At 45.8% G+C, this 24221-nt stretch overlaps 1 protein-coding gene across 6 annotated transcripts in view; it reads left to right on the top strand.

Annotated features, from left to right (window-relative positions):
- The window catches only part of stox2b (storkhead box 2b), a 71245-nt gene extending 47091 nt beyond the window's left edge, over positions 1-24154 (top strand). For 3 of the 6 annotated variants that reach the window (XM_048231788.1, XM_048231782.1, XM_048231785.1), the window contains 3 exons: positions 11364-11525; positions 16034-18512; positions 21787-24154. In XM_048231788.1, the coding sequence (XP_048087745.1) occupies positions 11384-11525; positions 16034-18512; positions 21787-21967 (2802 nt within the window). In that variant the 5' untranslated portion in view covers positions 11364-11383 and the 3' untranslated portion in view covers positions 21968-24154. Of the gene's footprint in view, positions 1-6256; positions 6394-11363; positions 11526-16033; positions 18513-21786 lie in introns of those variants that run through there. The other 3 variants (XM_048231784.1, XM_048231786.1, XM_048231787.1) reach the window with 2 other exon arrangements.
- The last annotated feature ends 67 nt before the right edge of the window (positions 24155-24221 follow it).

Raw genomic sequence — 24221 nt, 5'->3', positions numbered from 1 at the left:
CACGTACAACTGTGACGCACACAATAACTGTGTTTTTGTTCCTGGATAAGAATTTAAGTCATTATTTGGTTATCAACTCACTGACGGCTTCCCAGTAGTAGTTTACATTTTGAAAAGAAAAGCTGACGCCTGCATTTAATCATATATAATGAGTGCTAATGTGACTGCTTTTGTTATGGGAAAGTGTGTTAAAGTTGTTAGCACATGGCGCTTATGGACCGAGAGCATCTGGTCAGTAGGTCAGCTCCTTCACTGTGAATCGTAGCCCAGAGAATAACGCCCATGTAAACCCAGGAGAGAATGGCCTCGGCCCAGGCAGACGGAGAGCCACGAGGCTCGGCCAAACAACAGCTGGGCCCGGAGGATCTCGCCGAAATCTCCCTTCCCACAAGACATGGAAGCTTTATCTTGAAGATTTCCTATCGTGTGTGTGTGTGTGTGTGTGTGTGTGTGTTTGTGTGTTTAGGTGTGTATGTGGGTGTGAGGGTGTGTGTGTGTGGTCAGACTGGCGTAGAATACTGTGCCAGATGCCAGCTCTCAGCCCCACAGACCTTGCGAGATTAGACATGCGATTACTCAAATTTCATTCCAGCATCGAATCTTTGGCTGGACCTTTTCCCACAGCTCTCTGCACTGTTTCCATGCTGTCATTTCCTGTCGTTTTCTCCTTCTCTAGCTTAAGAAGATGGACTATTGTGGTGATGTTTTTGAGCTGTGTTATGGCCATTTTAAGTCACAGTGAAGGGGAGTAGTGATGGCCCATGGCTAAGAGTGTGGCAGTAGACCGGGCAATTGGCTGAGAGACAACACAGGCCTGAATTTTCTTAGTGGGCTTCAGTCTAAACGTTGGGTCTTTAGCCTGTCGCCGGTGGGATAATGTGGCTTTTGGGACTCTTCCACTGGTGTTCAATGTAGCAGACGAGTTCAGTCAAGCTCAGGGGGAAAAAAGACCCCGACAGAAAGCAAACACATTTGCCGGGTGTGTGGATACGCAGCTTATGTGTATTTGATGTTGTTTTAGTGGCCCTCTTACTCTGTGACTACAATCCAGTAGCCTAACTTGAGTCAGGAGGCTCCCAGGGATTCTGTTGCGATCTGTGTGGAAAGAAGACAAATTACATTACATGTGCCTACGGTTTTGGCATTGGCTGCAAGCATTATTCATGTGTGTTGTTCTTCTTCACCCATGCCGCAGAGACTTTCATTCAACTGTGTCCTATTGCTTATATTGAACAAAGTATGTCGATGTCCACTGTTTTGACCTGCAGTGCCCTGAATGAATATTGTTTATAATGTTGAGAGGACCCAGAAGTGAGTCACACACATCACTGTTGTGTATTGTGTTTATGCTGTGTGGCGTGCTGCGCGTAGTGTTGTTTTCAAGTTTGTGCAAGTCTCCTCTTTCATCAGCTTTGGGTTGGATAGCATTTTAAGGAGTGCGGTCGACAGAGAGCAAACATTATTCTGCCGGGATTGTTCTGAACTCAGCTCCAGCTCGCTAGGGCTCTTTTGTGTGCACATGAGGAAAAATACGGTGTGGTTTGGTGGATGTGAAACTTTTGTGGTGCCAGGAGGCCTACTACAGGGCTAAAAGGAGCTAGGTTATTGGAAGGGTACGAGAGAAGCTGAGCAGGATTGCACTGGACATGCTAGAGTCGACAAATACATTGCCACCAGTAGTAGCAGCAGGAGTGATAAAAATGTCCGCCCTGCTGTTGTTGTTGTTGTTGTTGTTGTTTCTTTTGTTATTATTTTATCTGATGTGTGGAATGCAGAGCCCTCACCTGAAGGAACTTTCTCTCATCTCTTTCAAGTCTAAATCAAGCTGCACTTGCTGGTGCATAAGGAGATAATGCACCAGCAGGACGTGCCTGAACTTGCTGCAGGATTTAGCGGTGATCCAAAAGCACAGTAGAGTGGTTACATATCATACATGTTTTGATCTCCCTGAGAGATGAAACAAAGGGTGGTTACAGTGGAGGACACACACACACACACACACACACACACACAAACAGACGCGTGCAGAGTGCCAGTTCATGGCTCTTTCATGTGATGTCATGCTCCTTTCCTCCAATTGGTTCACGGCTGTTGTTGGCTTCTTACCACCATCTAGTGTTTGAGCAGGTGAAGCTTCTCCTCAGCAAGCCTCTGAAGGCCACCTCAGAGACACCCAGCTCTTTTAATTCTCTGCTAGATATTGATCAACATTTTTACCCTCATGCTAAATTAGTTTATTTCATTGAATTGTAGGTTTTTTTTCCATTACACACGTATTTTAATATAAACATAATATGCACTTCCATCCAGACATGTGGGTATGTATTTTCAACTGATTTGCATAGTTCTCACAGCTATGCTGGCAATATATGCAAACATTTTATATTCAAAGATGAATCTTGCTGCAGGGTTGGTGGCGGTTGGTTAGTTAGTTATATTCCCCCGTTATGTATATTTCCTTGTACCTCAAAATGTGTATTTTATGAAATATTAACAGAGCACATAACTGAACCTTTTACACACAGGCTTGCCTTATGAACTCCAGAAGAAAGTTAAATGTGCAAATCCCCTGCTCTCATCAGGAATGGTTCTGATTAGGACCGGTCAGTGTGTTATGTATGGATTACAAGGCCACTTTGTGTGTAGACGCCAGGTGAGGCACTGTACTTCATGTTGGTCCTAAAGGGAGATTTATGGGGTCACGTTTCTGGGGTCTCGTTAAACAAAATACTGAATTCCTTGCCAGATACACAGACAGCCATTTTTGCAAGAGAAATACTTGGTTTTGATTGGCACCTCTGCAGTCTCTTTATAATAATATAGCTGCAAGCAGCAATGCGGGGGCCAAGCAGTGCGCTATAGCAGGAATGGCGTTGCCATGGCATGAGCAAGTTTGATGGCAATTGGATAAAGAACGGCTGAGAAATAAGCTCATTTACTTTGTTACAGCGCCCCTAGAGGCCAAATTACACCAATGTCCTTGTGCGTTCTTACAATCAGCTCCCATGTCCGTCTACCAAGTTTGGATTTCATACACCAAAGTTTTGCTGAGATGTGAGCTCACTTTCTTTATTGCAACACCCCTAGAGGCCAAATGAGACCACTTTCCTTGCATGTCCTCACAATCAGCTAATATGTCCATGTATCAAGTTTGGACTTCATACAACGAAGCGTTGCTGAGATATGAGCCCACTTCCTGTATTACAGCGCCCCCTATAGAGGCCAAATGATGCCAATTTCCTACTGTGTCCTCACAATCAGATACCAAGTCCCTGTACCAAGTTTGAACTTCATACATCAAAGCGTTGCTGAGATACAAGCTCACTTCCTGTATTGCAGCGCCCCCTGTAGAGGCCAAATGATGCCAATTTCCTAGTGCATCCCCACAATCAGGTACCAAGTCCCTATACCAAGTTTGGACTTCATACATTAAAGCGTAGCCGAGATGTTAGCCCACTTCCTGTTAGGCGGCATCGTCGCCATGTGTGATTGGCTGTCACGGGCAAACAAACTTGAAAATAAAAAATCTGACAAGTATCGTTTGTGCGGCTCGGTCTGAAGATCATCTCCGCCAAGTTCTGTGAAAATCAGATGAAATTTGTAACCGCTGAAACTTTTCGTAGAGTTTGGACTAAATCCAATATGGCGGAGGTCCAATATGGCGGAAAGTGACGGGATAGGGGTAGATGAACTCAGGATGGTCCAAGGATTCAGACGCTACCTCAATTGTGAAAATCAGACAAAAGAGTCAAGGATCACGCGCATGAACGCATGTCCAGCATTGAACTGGTGGTGGCGCTAGAGCGTTTAATGTATATGCATAAAAATTGCTGTGAGTGATTGGGACATTGTCCTGACTAATGGTATCAAGTTTTGTTATGTTAACTCAAAGCGTCACGGAGATGTTAGTCCACTTCCTGTTTGGCGGCTTCGTCGCCTTATTTGATTGGCTGTCACGGGCAAACAAATTTGAAATTGAAAAATCTGGCAAGTATCGTTTTTGCGGCTCGGGCAGAAGATCATCTCCGTCAAGTTCCGTGAAAATCGGATCAAATTTCTGACCACTGAAACTTTTCGTAGAGTTTGGACTAAATCCAATATGGCGGAGGTCCAATATGGCGGAAAGTGACGTAATAGGGGTCATTGAACTTAGGTCGGTCCAGGGATTCCAACGGTGCCTGATATGTGAAAATCGGAGTGTTGGGCATAGAGTTCTGGAAATTGGTGAGAGTGATCATGGGACAGTGCTGAATCAGTGTGCCAAATTTCATAACTTTAGACCCAGCGGTTCAATTTTCGGCCAGATTTTGACCTGTTGGTGGCGCTAGATGGCTGGGTTTAGAGGTCCGTAAATGAGTGTGAGTGGTCAGTGGAGTGTCCCGAAACTTTCTGCCAAAAATCTGCACTTTTTAGCTAGGCGTTCTATGGGCTGCCATAGACTCCAATGGCGGAAGTGTAATAATAATAGGAAAAGCTAGTAACTCAATACTACTAGCCCCCAATTATACCTTATCTAGTTTTTTTTTCCCAATCTAAGTGATAATATAATATCACTACATTTAAAGTTTCGTTATGCACCCTGGGTACTGTGTGAGCACATAATTTCTGTTGGGTTTGCAGGAGGCACCCGTGTCTATTAATTGCTAGGAGCAGCACCTGGTCTCCGGTTTCAGATTGCAGGAAGTTCAGGCCATCTTGGTGCTTGCTCGGCGAAACGCATACAATTAGTCCCGAGACTCGAGTTTGACAGGCAGGTCCGGAGCTTTAGTATCCGTGAGACAGTAGTGTTAACTTCCAGCTCCCCGAGGCACTTGCCTCCTCCTCCCCACCAGAGCCAGGAGCCAGCTGGCTTAGGCCTGGTCCTGTCACTCTTCCCCTGGCTACTGGTGTCCACCCCAAACCCCACGGCCTTGCGGATCCAGGGCTGCAGTGCAGTTTTTGCATGTTGCCTCTGGTTCTTATTTGGTTGGAGTGCAGTTTATTTAAAGTCACTGTCTAGCAGTCAATGTTAATCCCTTCTTTTGTGGCCAGGAGAGGAGGCCATACTGCCCTTCCCCCATGCTACTTACACACACACATTCACAGTCTCCCCATGCTACTTACACACACACACACACAGACACACACAGACATTCACACTGTCTCCCCATGCTACTTACACACACACACACACACACACACATTCACACACACACACACACACACACACACACACACACACACATTCACACTGTTTCCTATTTCTCATCACACCCTCTTGTCACGTTAACAGATTTTGCCAGAAGCTACTACCAGCACTGATACCAACAATTAATAACTTGACCCACCAGTTCTGAATGTGCAACTGAAATTGTCAAACCCCAGCAAACAGTTTTCCATATGGCTCCGTCTGTCTGTTCTCTTGTGACATGGCCCAAGTATGCATTCATTCCCTATAGTGTGGAGCCTTATTTGCATTCTTTTGCCACTGAATAAAAACTTGGCCCTGCGGATCTGAATGTTGAGCCACAAACATTGGCCCAAGTAAACCGCTGTCCGTGTTGCTTAGACTGGTACTTCTTGGTGGTCTTCATGCATTCAAACCCTTTTCCTAATGTGGGGGTATTTTGAATACTTTTTTTGTAATTAATCACAGATTTCATTCAAAAGCTTACTCGGAGCACAGGGGGATGTTTCACAGATTTATCATTATGAGTGGTCCTTGTTGCTCCACCATTTTAAGTTCGAGGATGTTGTGTAATGATAAATAATGGCAAATAAGTCTTCTCCCTTTCCTTAAATAGCCACTGGTGGTTGAGTCTGTTCCTAATTGGATAACAAAAGACATTCACCTTCCCCCACCTCTCTTGCCAGCCCCGAGAGAGAGAGAGAGAGAGAGAGAGAGAGAGAAGCATGAGTCTCACCTGCTTTTTGCCACACCACAGAGCACAGTGGCCCTGAGTCGGCCCTTTTGCACTGGCCCCTTAATTTGTAATTAGCTGGTTCAATCACACGGGGCTTGCAAAGGCAAGAGAGAGCGGGCGAGAGAGAGAGATAGAGAGACACGTAGGGGAAATTAATGGGAGCCTCTCTAGGCAGCAAATCGTTGGGCAACTGCTGGGAAGCGTTGCCATGGCGACGTGTTCTGGGGTGGGGGGAGGGGGGAGGGCTTGTGTGTCAGCAGGCACTCACTGGGAGAGAAGGGGAGGGAGCAGCACGGCAAACGGAGCACAGCCGAGCCACAATGTGATTGGTCACACCTCCCTTGTCTTTGTGTGGAGAGGAGCATTCTGGGTAAGACCCTGGAGTGAATGCTCATTTGTCTGAAGACAGCAGCCAAAAGAGCTGCCTTTGAATCGCACTTGGATTACGGAGCGACCCAGAAGCAGGAGAGGGGGAATAAAAAAAGCCAAGGTACTGAATATCTATCCTTCGTTTAATTTTTTCCCTGCTCTAGCGAGCGCCTCGCTCTTTTCCCCCCTTGTCTCGGTGGCGTATGTGTGTGTGTGCATTAATTAGGTTGTGTTACGTAGCAGGGCTGGACTGAGTCACAATAGAAGGGGGTGGGGTCGAGCAGGAGGTGCATGGACAAAGAGCGGCTGGCTATGAGGGGGAATCGTCTACCACTGAATTGTCAGGCGCAGAATTTTCCTCTTAAGCCTCTACCATAACCCCCCCCCCTTCCCAACACACACACATACACACACACATTCCCTTCCCTTCCCTTATTGCCCATCCCACAACTCAAACGTTTATGCGCCATCACCGGACAGCAGAGAGGGCCTCTGGAGAGCGAGATGTTAGTGTGTGTACGTTGAGGGAGCGTGATACCTGCGTTTTTTTACCCCTCCCTCCACCCCCCCCATCCCCTTCTCTCAGTCATAAGCTTGGTGTTTTGAAGAGGTCCCCTCGGACTCTCTCCTCCTCACGTCATGCCCTGACCTCCACGGTCTCTCGTCTCCGGTGAAGGACCCCTCCTCTCCTGCTTGCTCCGTAAGGAGATAGATAGAAAGGGAGAGAGAGAGAGGACGAGAGGGAGGAGGATGGGAATTTAAAGATGGCCCGTGTGGTGAGATTTTTTTGGGGGAGGGCTTGGGATTGCTTGTGCAGTTGTTGGCCAGGGAAGAATGAGAATGGAGGGTTTGATGTATGTGTGTGTGTGTGTGTGTGTGTGTGTGTGTGTGTGTGTGTGTGTGAGAGAGAGAGAGGTTTTGTCACTTTAAGACCCCCCTCCTTCTCCTCCACTATGACTCCACCACTCCGCAGCTGTGCTCAGGGTCGTGCTTGAGGGACCCCAGTCGGCCATGCTGGAGTGGGGGGTGGGTGAAACCAGGAGGGGTTAGTGTGTGTGTGTGTGTGTCTGGGGGTGATAACTGGAGTTTGAGAAAGAGAGAGAGAGCGAGAGAGCCCCAGACATGTCTGAAAATGTCTGCCGTGCCGGCCTCTCACTCACTCACTCTCTCACTTGCTCACTCGCTCACTCTGTCACTCCCTCTCTCACTCGCTCACTCTCTCACTCGCTCGCTGGCTTCTCTGGGGCAGAGAGAGGCCCGCAGAGTAGCATCACATGTTTTCTATCAGGCCCCTCTGCGCTGAGCGTATTGTTGACACGTCTGAATGAATGAGGTCACTTCCTGGGCCAACCTCTCTCTGCTATCACCACAGCCATCGGGATCGGATAAGTCAAGTTTTTATATCGGCTTTTGTTCACTTTGATTGCACCTCTCTGTGCATGGGGAAGGTGTGAATGACCTTGTTTTGGTGTGGAGATGTTTAAGGGTAGGAATGAAATATTTCAGTTGTGGTACCACTTTTGTATTGTTGTTTTGTCTTCCTACCACATTTAAAAATGTGAGTTCCTAATATGTATATAGTTATAGTTTTTTCCCTATATTTGTCTCAGTGTTTCCCATACATTTACTTATTTGTGGCGGCCCACCACAATATCAATATTGACCACCACACAATGATTTTCCAGGTTGTACTAAATTGTGCTTAAATCTGGTTAGCATCATAACCACGCTGTGCTAATTGGTTAAAAACTGATGCACTCAAGTTAATTCTGCAAACCAACCACCACAAATGGAATTCAATTCTCTGGGAAACACCGTTTGTCTCCAAAGTCCAAGTATCCTTGTAGAATCTTACAACATTATATTTTATATTAAGTTGAGATTTGATAAGAAAACCAACAAAAGGAAAACGGATTAATATTTTTGTTTATGAATGTGTCATCTTGGTAAGTCAGTAGGTGGATTCTTTTCTGCCAAAACAATGACTAAGCTGAGAGCCTGTGTCGGAGCCAACAGAGACCGAGTGTGTTGTTACTGCTTCAGATCAGTCTTCAGCTTTCTCCCGTGCCATTGTGATTCAGAAGAGGCCCTGACGTCCTGCAGTTTGATTCCTATCAGCCCTTTTCATTCAGCCCAGAGCTGTTGACCTGTCACACAGATCAAAGGCCTGGAAAACCACCCATATCAATGTCCACACTGCTGCAGAGTGAAACAGCTGTTCCGTGGAGGACTTTGGCGATTTTCTGAGGGACGAAAAAAAAAAAATATTATATATCTAAAAACATTTTAAACGGCATTGGACTTAGGCTGATACCTGATAAAGTGCCATATCCAAGCCACGAGAAAGCTGATACACATCATGTGTGTTCATTTTTCCAAAACAAACTAGGCCAGGATTCAACTTGACAGTTCAGAGGATTATACACAGCGTATGGCTGTATCTGTGTATCATTACGGATTTTTAAATGGCACATTGGTAATAAATTAGTTCTTCTCAAGTTTACTACATAGACAGGGATCTCATAGGATACTTAGTTAAGAGTATTTATCAGAGTGTAGTAACCTTACCAGTGCTTTACCTATAACCTTACCAATGCTTTACCCATAACCTTACCAATGCTTTACCCTTTAACCAGCTATGTTGTTCCTCATTTTGCTTGTTTCAATAACTTGCTGTCATGTTTCAGTTGGGGCTGATAACAGTGTTTGCTCACAAAACAGTTTCTTAGTTGTCAAGAAGAACCAGCATTATCTTCTTCAAACATAGACTCCAACTGTTGCTGCAGGTGTGTTCTTGAAACTGTCTGCAGCAGTAGCCTAGAGGCCACTCGACCAGTTCCGCTGGCTAGAACTCACTCTTGACTGACTTGTCTTCTGTCTTTCACCCAGTTTATTATGATGCATATTTACCAATGATATGGAGCCCAGTTAACCCATCAGACATAGCCCTGCATGGTCACCCAACACTCTGCAGCGGTGTCACCTCCATCTCTCTTGGGCAGACTAGAGATAGAGTGTCCTCTCCGTCTTACACGCTGGAGCTCAGGCATTTCATCACATTGGTGCAAGTGTAGGGTGCCCTGTCTTTCACATGGGCAAGTGAGGCTAATCAGTTTACTTTCTGCTCCTGGTGCCAGGCCCCTGCATTAACCATGTGTGTGTTTACTTCCTGCTCCCGGTGCCAGGCCCCTGTGTTAACCATGTGTGTGTTTACTTCCTGCTCCCGGTGCCAGGCCCCTGCATTAACCATGTGTGTGTTTATTTCCTGCTCCCGGTGCCAGGCCCCTGCGTTAACCATGTGTGTGTTTTTTGGTCCCCGAACCAAGCCGAGTGCTGGCTTTGCTTGCCCCAAGCATTGCCAGCCCTTTGGTGCTTAGACTAGGCACCCTTTGGTGCTTAGACATTCTCCCCAAACCTCCACACACACACACACACACACATGCAAAATCTCCCCACCTGCTAGTGATCGCCCTCCAGGTGATAGGTCGCCATTTGGCTGCCGGGGGAACGCGTCTTGTGCCAACACGGGTGGTGGTCACGATCGTGGCTGTGGAATGGAAGGGAGCACCAATTTTACTCTCACTCAGCCGTCGGGCTGTACGTCAGCCAAGTGTGATCTGAGCTCTTGGTTTTGGTTGTTGTGCTTGTAAGAGTTCCAGAGAGGCAATCACACAAAGTCAGAATCCTTAATGCAAAAGTCAGCTTGCTTTCGCCGCACAAAATGATTGTTGTATATGAAACGTTTTGACTTAAGTGAACAATTAACAGAGATATGATCTTCCCATTCAGGAAACTATTTGCAAAGTATGTCATATGTTTCATGTAAGGCATCTGTCAAGCCATCAATTAGTTATCAAATGATCAGGCACTATATTAGACTTCAACAGCTGTGAGGCAGCTGGAGGTTCTGCCAGTTCAACTTTTGGCAAGCAAAAGACAAAGAAATGTTTTCCCAAGTCTTTTCAATGATTTACTACAAGTACATCCATCAATTGATTCAGTAAACACACATGGTTAATCTCAATTTGCTGCCTATTTGTAATCGGTTCTGTCACATCAACGTTATAAATCTGTTGCAAACAGATTCTCCTGGGGGAAAAGTCCAGACATGCGAAGTTTCCAAGTCTGATATTTTTATGAGGGAAATATTGAATGTGATATGAAGGTAATTCATTTTTTTCATACTAACTTTGTGTTACCGCACACATTAATAGTGGGACAGAGCTAAACCTCTCACAAGTTCACAAGTACAGCTAACAATCCAGGTATCATAATACCTTTTTCACTCTGGAGACAAAACATCCATTTCAGGCTGATGTGTTGTTCTTGTGATTGATTCTGGTGTGTACAGTTGCTTTTTAATATCAGTAGTATTCCACAGTAGCCGTCCAACTTAACATAGCGCACACAAAATGCTGTGGAGGGCCGCAAGACAAAATGTGTGATTGGTGCAAAGTCCAAACATCACTTGGAGAAATGTAGTCCAGTCCATCTGTCTGTCGGTCTTTTTGGGGGTCGGTTTGTTCATTTTGCATTTATTAAGAAAGACTTTTTGATTCTTTGATTGGAACCACACAAAATTCACCATTGCTCCTCAGCCACACTCACACTCTCTTCACACTCTCTCTCTCTCTCTCTCTCTCTCTCTCATACACACACTCTCTATCTCTCCCTCTCTCTCATACATACTCTCTCTCTCTCCCTCTCTCTCATACACACACACTCTCTCTCTCTCTCTCTCATACACTCTCTCTCTCTCTCTCTCTCTCTCTTACACACACTCTCTCTCTCCCTCTCTCTCATACACACACACTCTCTCTCTCTCTCATACACTCTCTCTCTCTCTCTCTCTCTCACATGCACACTCACACACAGTCTCTCTCTCTCTCTCTCTCTCTCACTCACACACAGTCTCTCTCTCTCTCTCTCACACGCACACTCACAGTCTCTCTCTCTCTTTCGCACACTCACACAGTCTCTCTCTCTCTCTCTCTCTCTCACTCTTTCTCTCTCTTTCGCACACTCACACTCACACACAGTCTCTCTCCCCCTCTCTAACTCTCTGCCCTGTTGCTCTGTGCCCCTCTGCAGGTGATGTGTCTCCCATCAGCATGTCGCCCATCAGTCAGTCCCAGTTTATTCCGCTGGGAGAGATCCTGTGCCTGGCCATCTCGGCCATGAACGCCGCCCGCACGCCCGTCACGCAGGAGAGCCTTGTCGAGCATCTGGCGGCATGCTTCCCAGGTAACGCTGGTCTGTCCCCCTTTATTACCTAATACTCTATGTGTCATCATGGTTTGTTTATGATGCATTCAGTATGTGTCTCCATGGTACGTTTCTGGTTTGTTTCACATTGTCCTTTTCCACTTGTTTGTGTACAGTAGGTTTCACAATGTGCCATTCAGTTTTTGCTTTTTTCTTCTTCTTGTGTTTATGAGATATAACATTTCACAGTGTGTCATTTTCTTTATCTGATTTCTTTGATGTCCTATTTTCTTTCTCTTAGATGTTTTACTATGTGACCGTCTGACATCTTTTGTTTACGTGACCGATGCTGTCATCTCAGAGATGATCTCACACGCACATCTATGCAAGTGTACAAGGGACAGAGTAAGCGAGAGACCATAGCGCTTGAATAAATGTACATTAGAGATGGAGAGTGGATTATGATATCAGCCACTGGCATCAGCCCCTGTTCCCACTGTACTGTACTGTACAACTGGCTGTGATGCGTCACAGTTGTATAAAATGAGAGATGTGATGTGGGTTATGTGGGAATATTCCACTCTTAACCTTCCACCTTTCCCAGCTATTGCTACTGTTAGTAAAAATATATCTGTTCATGTAGTGTGAGTGGTAGTTTGCTTTTAAAGTCAGCTCTGTTAACCTAAGCTGCATCCTTCATGATTGATAGAACATAGTGTTGGCTCCATGTTAAATTCCCTAACCGGACTGGAAAAGTGGTTTGTGAGGAAAGTCCCAGATTTGCAGGAGATGAAAGTTACAAGAATAACAGACAGGTACCTGGACGGGTTTAGTGTCAGTGTGAGCCTGGGACCCTCCAATGGGACGTGGTTTGGCAAGATGTTTGAGTGCTGACAAACAAATACCCTAACAGATACCTTTCTTTAGGCATGCTGTATGGAAAGCTGATCAGATGCTTTGTGTGTGTGTGTGTGTGTGTGTGTGTGTGTGTGTGTGTGTTTCTGCCATCTTGCTGGTGTGACATCATCACAGTGATTTCCATAGTTATCTAAATCTTTTCAGCATCCATTCAGGAGATTTTTTATTCTGCCTGAAGCCATTTTTTTTCTTCTTTCATACCAAAAGACTGAAATAAGCATAAAGGAGGAAAAAATGCATCAAGTGAGAGGAAACAACGTAATCAGGAGAACAAATCTGCCCTGGGATTTTCTACCAGATGCTAGATTAATGCCTGAACCTCAGAATGAATGAATCCCTTGCTGAGAGTAACTGGAAGAGTGAGGTTCGCCGTGAGCGGCAGGCTCTTGGTCAGCCCGGTGTCGGAGTGATTTTCTCCAGATGTGGTCATAACAGACCTCAGTGAAATATGCATTTCAAGTATGAGGTGCGTTTTAACGGTGAATAACGAGTATCTCAGAACAATTTACTGCAGGCAGGAAGGTTTTCAACTTCGCTCAAGGTGGTAGTTAAAATGAGTGAAATTCATGTTTGTCCCCAGGTACGCCTCACCGCCCCCACCACATGCTGCCGTGCTCTCCCCCAAGCATGGGAAATCTGCCAGCAGCTCACACTCATGCCTCCTCACTGAGGGTCCACCTCTCTGTGTGGCACTATTGAGAGCTTAATGATATATAGATTATTGATTTACCTTCACGTTCACATGAATTCCTTTAGCAGACTTGACTTACTGCACAATTAAAGTATTAGCACTGTGAGGACAGGCTTACAGGAATGTAGAGAATAATGAATGGGACCCCATTGTATCTCTTGGCTTTGTATGTCCCCTAAAACTATTCATATCGCCTCTGCAGTTGTACTTCTGGTGTGCAACAATAATGTTACATTTTAATGTTAAATATTGAAGTAAAACTGTTATGAACCATTCATATTGAGTGGCCATAAGAACTTTTGAAGTGGCAATTAATTATTTTGAGATATGTATGAGCAATCTCAGCCATGGCTTCTTGGACCTTCTTCTTTTCAAAGGGTCCACGTTTCTAAATATAACAATACCCCAGCCTATTTAGCAGTAATAATGTAAAGCTAGTTTGAACTGTTTCAGGCCTTTATGGCATGCAGGTCTGTGCATCCCTCCAGAACATGTGATACAGATCAAGCTAATTTAATCAGCCAAACTGAATCCTTGCACAGGACTGCAGGCTAGCTATGTAACCATAACACAGAGACCCTCTTCTGTTAGCAGTCTACTGCTAATCTTTGCAGGCTAGCTATGTAACCATAACACAGAGACCCTCTTCTGTTAGCAGTCTACTGCTAATCTGCACATCTCTCATTAATATATATTATTTTCTAACGTTGTCTGGCAGTCCACTTGTCCACTGCATAATTTGTTCAAAAGTAAAACTCTCTCAGGTTTCAAATTACCTAGATAGACGTATGTTTATTTACTAAGTTGTTCTGTAGAGTCGAGTAGCTGTGGCATCCTTAGCAAGCACAGTCATTAGCCGACAGCTAACACCATCTTATAAGTTTTGAGCTCAGTCCATGTCTTAATTGGATGACTGACCACGCTGCATGGAGGAGAATGCTGTCTCTGACTCATCCTCTGAGGGGTCAAGGCCAGTCCGTCTGTCAGATTAGGATGAGGATGATCCAGGTTACTGATCCCCCAATCCCATCCCTCCTCACACACACCCTACCAACCTACACACCCAGTCCCTGGAGAAAAATAATGAACTTGTTGAAGTCAGTCATGGGTCTGTCATGGGACAGTTGAAATAGATTACTTCAGTAGTGGTGTTGTGGGGTTAAACTGCTAATCCGTGTCTGATCATGTAGAAACTAAATTGGGGTCTGAATCTAATCTGTTTGTATGTCATCTCTGCACACTTTTCACGTGAGAGATGATAAGCCAACAAAGATGTTTATTGTGCTCAGCATTGCCAGCATTGTGTATAATGTGATTGTTTTGATTAATATGATTCCGTTTATTTGCAGTACCATGTTCCTTACATGACATGACCCAGTGTCATGGTAACACGCATGCAAGTCTATCTAGCACAGCTAGCTAATATTAATATCAGTGAATCACACTCACCTCCTGTCACCTCCTGTCTTTCTCTAAAAGAGCCTCTTGGGCTGTAACTTTTACAGACAGTCTTACAGCTACCATTGAAGTTCTAGTCAACTCTGGTCTGAGTTTGATAGACATAGCAACAATAACTAAGGGACCGAACTTTTGTGATCGGTCAATTATGGCAGATTGTCAAACAAGAAATTGATCCTCATTCTGAATGTAAAAACATAGTATTTATAATATCCATAGACACATACATTTAAATCTTGCACTGAATATAACATGGTGGAAAGGTCTATACATTCAGAAATAAAATAGTAGAAACAGTATAGCTCTGAACCCGGTCCCGATTCTGGCCCAGATCCCCCCGATCGGCAGGCTCTGCGCCCGACCAGGGCTGACTCCATTTCAGTGTCTGTTCCTTTCTGGAAGTATTTCTCCATTTTAAATTCCCGAAGGAGGAAGAAAAGAGAAGCCGTAGTACTCTACCAGGCTGACAGAGTGGCATGATGTAATGGTAGGCAACCCCCCAACAAGTTCAAGCTCTACTATACAGAGCGGGAGCCTGCGGTTTGATCTTTTGTCTACATGCGTGTGTGTGTGTGTGTGTGTGTGTGTATGTGTGTGAGTGTGTTTTCAGGAGAGCATATATTTGCAATCAACCCGGCTTTATTACTCTCTTTAGGTCGAGGTTATGCAGATCTCACACAAAGATTAGAACACAACAAATATATTAACCCAGGAAAATCCCCCTCCAATCCAGCGTCTCTCACACGCACACAATCTGCGTGTGGGACACTAATCACGTAGTGTCACTCTGACTTGCCGGCTCTGTGAGAGAGAGAGAAAAGGGGAGAGAGAGAGAAACAGACAGAGAGAGAGAGAACACTGAGGTGCCATGCTTGGCACTTTTAATCAGCCTCCTGATATTGCAGGCGGGAACTTAATGGGGCTTTACCGGATGGCAGGAGGCTTTTCTCTTTTTTGTTGTTGCTGCAGTGTGTGTAGTCGCAGTCGGGGTGGGGGGTTGCATCACATGGGACTGGCGGAAAGGGCACCATGATGAAACAGGGAGAAATACTACTTTATATGCAGCGGAGTGACAGTGCACTCTGGCGTAGGCCAATAACGGCTTAGGTTGGGAGACGGTTTTTAAGCCCTGCGTCAAAGATATTCCCATGCCCCAGAGACCAGGAGTGGAATCCATATATAAATAATTGATGACTAATGATAAAGAGTTACACTGTGAATCTTATCCACATTGGAGGATTGTGTGTTGTTTTTCCCAAATCTTTTTTCCCCCTTTGAATGATTTTCCATTTTCCATTTTCAATCTATACCTAAATAAAGAAAGCACAAATAACATGATTCATTAATTGAAAATTGTAAAAAAGTGAAGTGGTTTGTTAAACTGATTTAATGGCTTTAAGCCCTTTTCATGCAAAAGATATGACTTGTGTCTAGTAAATCTGACCACTGAGCTCACCAATGGCCCAATCCCATTCTGTGTCGTACGCAGGTGTGCCCACGCCTAGCCCGGAGATCCTGCGGCATACACTGAACGTGTTGGTGCGTGAGCGCAAGATCTACCCCAGTCCCGAGGGCTACTTCATCGTGACGCCGCAGACCTACTTCATCACGCCGTCCCTCATCCGCAGCAGCAGCAAGTGGTACCACCTGGACGAGCGGATACCTGAGCACCTGCAGCAGCAACATCAGCATCAGCATCAGCAGCAGCAGCATCAGCAGCAGCAGCATCAGCAGCAGCCTCAGCCGTTGCAGACGCTGCAGTCGCCGCAGCAGTGCACGTCCCCTTACTCTGGCACCATGACCCCTTCCTCCTCGGGGTGCGTGAGGGAGAGGTCCCACCACAAGAACCACGGCGAGCCATACGTCGTCGGCTACCGGGAGGAGGCTCCCGTCCACCATCACCAGCAGCACCACTCGTCCTCCACCTTGCAAAGGAGGGCGGCGAAGGAGCACCGGGATCTCCACCCGTCGCCTCCGACGCAACACCACCAGGCTCTGCCGGCGCCCACCGAGAAGAGCAAGAGCACCCTTAGCTTTCCGTTCAAGAACGACACTCTGGGCAAACACAAGGACAGCGGCAGCAGCAGCGCCGGTTGCGGCGGCGGCGGTGGCAGCGAGAAACAGTCCAAGAAGTTCGGCCTCAAGCTCTTCCGCCTGAGCTTCAAGAAGGACAAGACCAAGCAGCTGGCCACCTTCTCCGGCCAGTTCCCGCCCGAGGAGTGGCCGCTCCGGGACGAGGAGACGCCCACGACGGTTCCGCGTGATGTGGAGATGGAGATCATCCGGCGGATCAACCCGGACCTGACGGTGGAGAACCTGGCGAGGCACACGGCCGTGATGAAGAGGCTGGAGGAGGAGAAGGCGCAGCGCAGCAAGGCCAGCTCCTCGGCCCAGCAGAGCGGTCGTAGCAAGCGCAGTCGCAGCCACCGCAAGGCGCTGCAGCAGCAGGGCAAGACCTCGCGCTCCCAGAGCAAGACGCGGGCGTCCCGGGGCAACCCGTCCGAGGGATCCAACCTCGACCTGGCGACGGGGGAGCGAGAGTATCGGGATTACCGGGACTACCGCTTCTACAGCTCGTCGCTGGTGCGGTCGCCGCGCGAGGCCATGTACTCGATGGAGCGCAACCGCGGGAAGCACATGGTGCACAGCAACCCCAACATCGTGGAGTCGCACTTCACCACGGCGCCCGAGTGGGACGTGTCGGGCGAGCTGGCCAAGCGCCGGACGGAGGTGCCCTTCCCCGAGCCGTCCAGGGCCGCCTCCAACCACCACTCCAAGGTCCATCGCAGCCACAGCCACACACAGGAGAGGAAGTCGCGCAACGAGCGCTCGGAGAAGGCCAAAGAGAGGTCCCGCTCCATGGACAACTCCAAAGGCCCACTGGGGGGCCCCTTTCTGGACATGCCGGAGGATTTTGAGTGCAGCCCCGAAGATGGGAGCCGGTACTACACCGACGACGGGACGCTGCGGGCCTCGGCCCAGGTCGCCCACTTCTCCCGGGGCCTGCTCTCTGCTGCTAATTTGAGTCCGGACATTTTTGTGCCTGACATGGGCAGGGCTGCGCTGGAGAGCGCTGGCTTTTGCCAGCCCATGCAAAAGAGCAAGAGCAGAGACAGTTTGCCGGTCTACAACACAGACCTGAAGACCGGTTCCCCGAAGCCATCTGGCACCGACGAGAACTACTTCCAGTGCAGTGCACTGAGCGAAGGGGTCCTGTCCTGCGGACCTTCCCCACACGACTTTGCAATGGACTCCCTGCGAATGAGCATGCACTCTGAACGACAGACGCCTCTCCTCACCTCCCACCATCCTGTGGATTATAAAGACGACACTGCAAAGGGACAGGGGGCCTTGTCCCTACAGGTGCCTGGTCAGACACTCGAACCCTTGCCAAATGGCAGATTTTCACACCAGCCCCCCTCCGACTCGTGCAAGGCGGACAAAATGGCGGACGTCTTCAACCAGGATATGCTGCTCAAACCCCCCGACTTGGTGGACAGTGGGTACCCGGAGCTTGGCACGCTTTGCACGAACGCCACGACACACACCAAGGCCCCGGACGTTGCCCCTGGCGACGGACAGGAGCGGTTTGAGAAGCCCCGCTCCCTGCCTCCTTCGCCAGGTCGGGGGGAGCAGCAACAGCAGCAGCAGCAGCAGCAGCAAGCGGCGTGTGCAGACCCCGGCGCTAACAACACCTTCGACTACTACAACGTGTCGGACGACGACTCGGAGGAGACGTCGCGGAAGGCGGCGCGCGAGGAGAAGACGCACGAGGGGGGCGGCACCATGCAGTGGCTCCTGGAGAGGGAGCGCGAGCGTGACCTCCAGCGCAAATTCGAGAAGAACCTGACCTTCCCGAGCCCTAAGGAGAGCGACAACGGCAGCAGCCAGAAGTCGGCCCACTCCACGCGGCTCGACAGCATGGACAGCAGCAGTGTGACTGTGGACAGTGGATTTAACTCACCACGGTAAGACGCAGTCCACCCTAGAGGGACGGGCCTGTTAACGTGCGCTACACACTAAAGGCAGGGTAGAGGTTTTGTTTTTTATTCTGTGAATATACAAATCTGTAAGTATGAGGTGTGATGCTGTATTTGCTCAACCCAAGACTTTCCCTATGACATAGAATTCTGCAGAATTCATGTGAAAAATGACCCATGTATTTTATTGGGGATAAAGGCCTGTTAGGAAAAAAAGACTTATTCACTGATTAAATATACCTTTTCAGACATCATGATGTTGTTTAAAACCAATCATGATCGATTTTCTAAGTGAACCACTACCTGTTTTTGTTTTTTTGAATTGGAACATTTGTTTACAAAGTCTCTTTTTGTTTATATTTGGTTTTGTTTGTTGTGTATGTGTGTGGTTTTGTTGTTTTGTTGCAATCTCTCATGTCTATGCCCAGTGTTTATACTATGACCTGACTCAGAGTTGCATGGTGTGGTCTAAAACATATGGATATCAATCGACAACTTTAGCTGTTACATTTTCTCTCCGTTTACAAAGTTCAGACTGAAAGCTGCGTTGCCATTGTGCTCTACTGTAAGGTGACTGTTTGCAGTCCTCCACTAAAGGGCTCAAGGACTCTTCCCTGCGCTGCCTTCATTGGCCAGCAGGTTCAGTGTTTAATGTTGGTGCTCATGCCACACCATGCCACCTGAGCTACGTCTCCCTCCTCCATCCCCCTCCCACTTCCCTGATGCCCTCGTGATGCCACTGAGTTGTCTGTGATGGGGACCCCATCCATCGCCTGTCTGTGATCCTCCCTAGTCCCTCCCAGCTGTCTCCTAAGAGGCTAGTGACATACTGGGCAACACCCAGAACTAGTTTTAATGGACAATATTGCTGAGAAGCATTGACTGAATGCCTTTTACAAATAATAGCAATAAATTCTTAATTTGTCTTCATCTGATGTCATTAACTGTGAAGGCTCATCCCCTTCTGTAGGTTTGTCAGAATGTGTACATGTTTTAGATGGTGTGAGCCAAAATGTTATCCAGCATGTCTAAGGCTATCAAGACACTCATTTTTTAACATATGAGTTAACCAATTTAAATTGGAACTGGCCCTCCAATGCATTTGGGTTTGGCATCTCTGTTTACATATTGGAACATGCTAAGAGGAAGTGGTATTGTAGGTCAGATGATTCAAAGCACTGGGCCGTCTAGTCTCTCGTCTCTCTCTCAGGTTAAATTAACTACAGCTGGGAGTGAATGTCTGCACACACACAGACAGCCTGCATAACAAGTGCCAATACATTTTCTAACTTGATCAGTATCAAGCAGTTCTTCTCACAACCTCAGAAGAAAAAGATGTTCTGTTTGTCGTTACATTTTTTGCAAGTGTTTAACTGTATGTTTTAAGTTGCAAATTAAAGTATGTTTTGTTTTCGTCGTATTTATGTTTATCCGTGTTGGTCCCTGTGTTGTTTTGTCTTGAGTTCATTGCTTCCCCCCAGCCTCCCTTTCATTCATTCTCCCCTTGCTATTTATTTTTCTGTAAAAATTAAACTCCTCATGACGTAATTGAAAATTGCACTCATATTGAGGTCAAATCTTCTCCCTCACAAATCTAATTACACGGAAACTGTGATGATATTTCGCCATTTATTCGGGTGGGATTCTCATATGCTGCCAACAGTTCACACATTCCCTGCCTGCTGCATTTTTCCATGTTTGTCTCATTCAGACGATTACTGTCAACAGCAAAACACACGTCATCTGCACAATTAATCCATCACGCTTTCTTACAGTTTACGAGGATTTGCCCTCCCAGTCTCAGTCGATCAAAAGTTGACATTTAGCCAATTTGAACAAGTCTGGTTGGGATTTCACACAAGATGTGGAAACATCACTAGCTGTAATATTTCAGGGAATTACTTTATACACTGCCTTTCAGCACCTCTGTCACTGGTAAGATCCGTGTCTCCAGTTTAAATTGTCTGGCTAACATTGGGCTTTCTTCTTTTCGACTCGGAACAAAATACAGTGACTAAACTGAAAATCCAGATGTGCACTTGAATATACAGTATGTTTCACATGTGATGGCTGTCACTATAACTGCCATTTCCCTTAAAAAATGCTGATATTACCTGGGTCTTTACCAGACAAAGGAGTGTGGTGAGTCTGCTCCTTTCAGTGTCACATGGGCTAAATACAGATACAAACTCTAACTACCCTGTTTATTCAGACATGTGTCTATCAGTCTCCATAATGCAAAGACGTCGACACTCAACTTCATATTAGTTGATAAAATCATATTAGATTATACTAGTTGATCAAAAGTTTACACTTTGGACGTTTTAAAGATGGTTCATGTGATTTCACAAGATGTGCAGACATTACTGGCTGTAATATTTAAGTGAATTATGATAAATCAGAGCTTGTCATCTGTTTGGATTGAGAATTGCTGATCCTCCCTAACTCTTTCATGGGTGGCTTGCCCCATCACCAATGATCGATGGCAGCTCTGTCGATCATTCCCCTTTCCAAAAATGTCTAAGAGCACATTAGTAAACCACTGAACCGTATTAGTTCAATCAACAACACATATGGCAGTGAACACAATCAAGCCCACATCTGTTTTAATGGTGGGGGATTTTGTGAGAATGACGCATCACATTGGTGCAGGCCTGAATCTGATTTAAACTCCTAACGGGATTTTCTTTCATTATTGCACTAGTAGTGGGTTAAAGAAGTGTACATCTCTGGTGCGTTTTTTTTTTTTTTCCCAATAAGGGCGGAGACAGTAGTAAGACCAGTTTAGTAGTTTATAATATGATCGCAGACAAGGTCTTCAAATATGTCCAAGCAAAAATTCATATTTGTATAGAATCCAAATGCTATTCACACCTCATATTTCTCCCTCTAATCTTCATGTAGTCCCTCTTCTTTTCCCTCATGTGGTCTTTCATTTTCATTTCCCTCCTTTGTACTTGCACAGAAGTCTGTCTGCTAGTGTATGGCAAGCCTGGACGGCGTCCTAATTGTAGTTTGCATGCAGAGACCCCCCTGAACCCAGACCTGTTAACCACTGATGGGAGCAGAGCTGCCCAAACGCCATATGAGAGCAATCAGCCTCGCTCTCTGTAATTTGCTGTTGACACTGCTTTGTAAACACAGGAAGGTCATTTGCAATCTATCATCTTTTCTAGTCTGTCCAGCCTGCTTCTTTCTTCTGTTTCATTCCTTCTCTTTCTCTTTGTTTCTCTGTCTCTCTCTCTCTCTCTCCTTCCCGTAGCACGCGGGAGAGCCTGGCCTCCAACACGTCCAGCAACGTGGAGAGTAACAGGCGACAGAATCTCGCCTTGAGCCCTCGGCACACCAGCGGCAACCCCCCGCCCTACCCTTATCGACACCCCCCTGACGCACCCAACACTCGAACTGAGAGGACTCAAAAAGCATCCATCACAAGTGTATAATTTTCACTGAACTCCAAAAAAAACAGGGAGGAACTGGGTGGGAGGGACTCCATTAGACATGAACACTATCCAAAACAACACCTCTCAAGATGCCACATGTCAAAGAAACAAAACTAAATACCAGCAAAAGCCAGTGAAATGGCTTTTTTGTGGGTGCTCTGAATGCCATGTAACATTGTATACACTGACATTTCAAAACGAAATACAACATAACATTTGTATTGAAATCATCTGACTTCTTAAGAGCCCTGTTTGAGCCACCGTGCACGGCCTATTGTAATCTACGGGTAAACCCTCGCTGACTTAACCACCTTTATTTCAACCGCTTTCTGTATTTGGCATTAACCGTCTCAAGTCTCACTGTTTTTGTTTTGTTTTTTTGTTCATCTTTCAATGGGTTGAGTCCGAAAATGATCCTCTCAGGTCAGATGTAGTCCCACTCCAGCACACTCGTCACATGTCAGGTGTGCAGCGCCACAAAACCAACTCACTCATCGCCACAGATGCTGGACGTTTTTCTCCCCTTGACTGCTGTCTGATGTGTGGCCATACAAATGTGTTGGGGGGCGGGGGTGTTCAGGCTGTATTGCTGAGAACAGTACTGCTGCTGTGGTCTATGTGGATGAACTCTTTTCTGAGGACTTACAGTATGTTTACATTTTTATTTATTTATTTTGTGGACACATCCCATGTCTCAGTAGCTGTATGTAAATATATTTCATCAAGTCCCATGGTGACTTAAAGGCCCAAATGCATTTAACACAAGGTCTTTTGTGTCTCTAAATTGATAATCATTTCTCGGGAACGGACATTATTGTTTTTTGAATCACCTTGTGTATACTGTCCGTTTTGTTCCCTCCTGTCACCAGTACCAGTTTCATTCCACATTTACAAAGAAAATAAGTTGATTCACTTGAATGATTCACTTTCAAACAGAGGTAAAGGTCTGTACTCAATCAGAGGTCCTTCTCCATCAGCTGTGATGTCTTTTTGAACAGCGTCATGTGGATAGACCATCTCATTTAGAAGCATGGAGAATTTTTTTGACTATTAAGTGCACCAAGTATTTACCTCATCAGACCAAGTAAACAGACTTGAAATGTTTTGATACAACGCCCTCCTGGTGCTAAATTCATTAAACACCTTCCTCTCTCCAAACTAAACCCAGCTTAATCCTGATACATGCTCTTTTTTAATTTGACATTTGAATTTGCATGTTTGGATCTGATCTCAGATACCTTGCTGAACTACACGACGGACCTACACTGATTATTGCACACAAGTCTACCTCCTCCATGTGTACGATGGCAAAGAGAAGCCAAGAGTGTTGGTTTTTCCCGGGCAAACGAATTCACTTGTCAGCCTGTATCCTCTGAATGTGACTGATTCACAAATGGACCTTTATTTTAAAAAAGAAAACAGCTCACTAGTCATGTAAAGTGCTATTGTTTCCTGTTAATCCTCACAGTCGTAGTGATCTAGTGGTGAACTATCAGACCAAGGTATGGCACCCTTTAATGGTCATGTTAGGGCTGAACACACTCTCTCTCTCTACATGCATAGGGATCCATGCTCAGTTCTTCTTGGATGGATATTTCTTTAAAAAAAAAAAATAATAATAATAATAAAACACATTTTTAAACGTATTATTAAGAATGGACAAATTCCCATTTGCAACAATATTTCTGTCCGCTGTGGATTTTCCTGCCATAAGACTTAAATTTTAGGAGTGCAAATATAGCTTTCTGTGTTGTTCACTACAGTCCACTGTACTCACTGCATTTATAGTGACTCCTTCAAATAAAATTGTTTTGTTGCCAGGAATGCCTTGTAACACATTTGCACTAAACAACCTGGCCTCTGGTAAGCATACAAATCCATCCAAGAAGGATGTCCTGTTTTTAATGAAAATGTTTCATATGAAATAGCCTACAGATTGTCCATGGAACGTCTTCCCTTAACGTTACGGATTTCTAATACTGCTCAGCAAACATGGTGTCATGATGTTTCTCTGTCATGGTTAGTATATTAAAGTAAAAAAGGGATTTTTGTAATGTCTATAATATTCAAGTCCCTATCTGTGTAGTTTTGGTGGTTACTGTAATAGTGTAAACAGTATGATCTACCCTCAGGGGTCTCGTGTTACTTTTTAAATCAATAAAAATAACATGTTTGGTTACACCATAAGACTGTGGCTCAACGAAGCATTTACTTATTAATGCAAGGCTACTTGTTTATTTTTGGAGATTTTATT

Source organism: Alosa alosa, chromosome 21, assembly GCF_017589495.1.
Source record: "Alosa alosa isolate M-15738 ecotype Scorff River chromosome 21, AALO_Geno_1.1, whole genome shotgun sequence".
Lineage (NCBI taxonomy): Eukaryota > Metazoa > Chordata > Actinopteri > Clupeiformes > Clupeidae > Alosa > Alosa alosa.
Note: the sequence above shows the minus strand (reverse complement) of the source record. Positions and strands in the feature narration are given on the sequence as shown.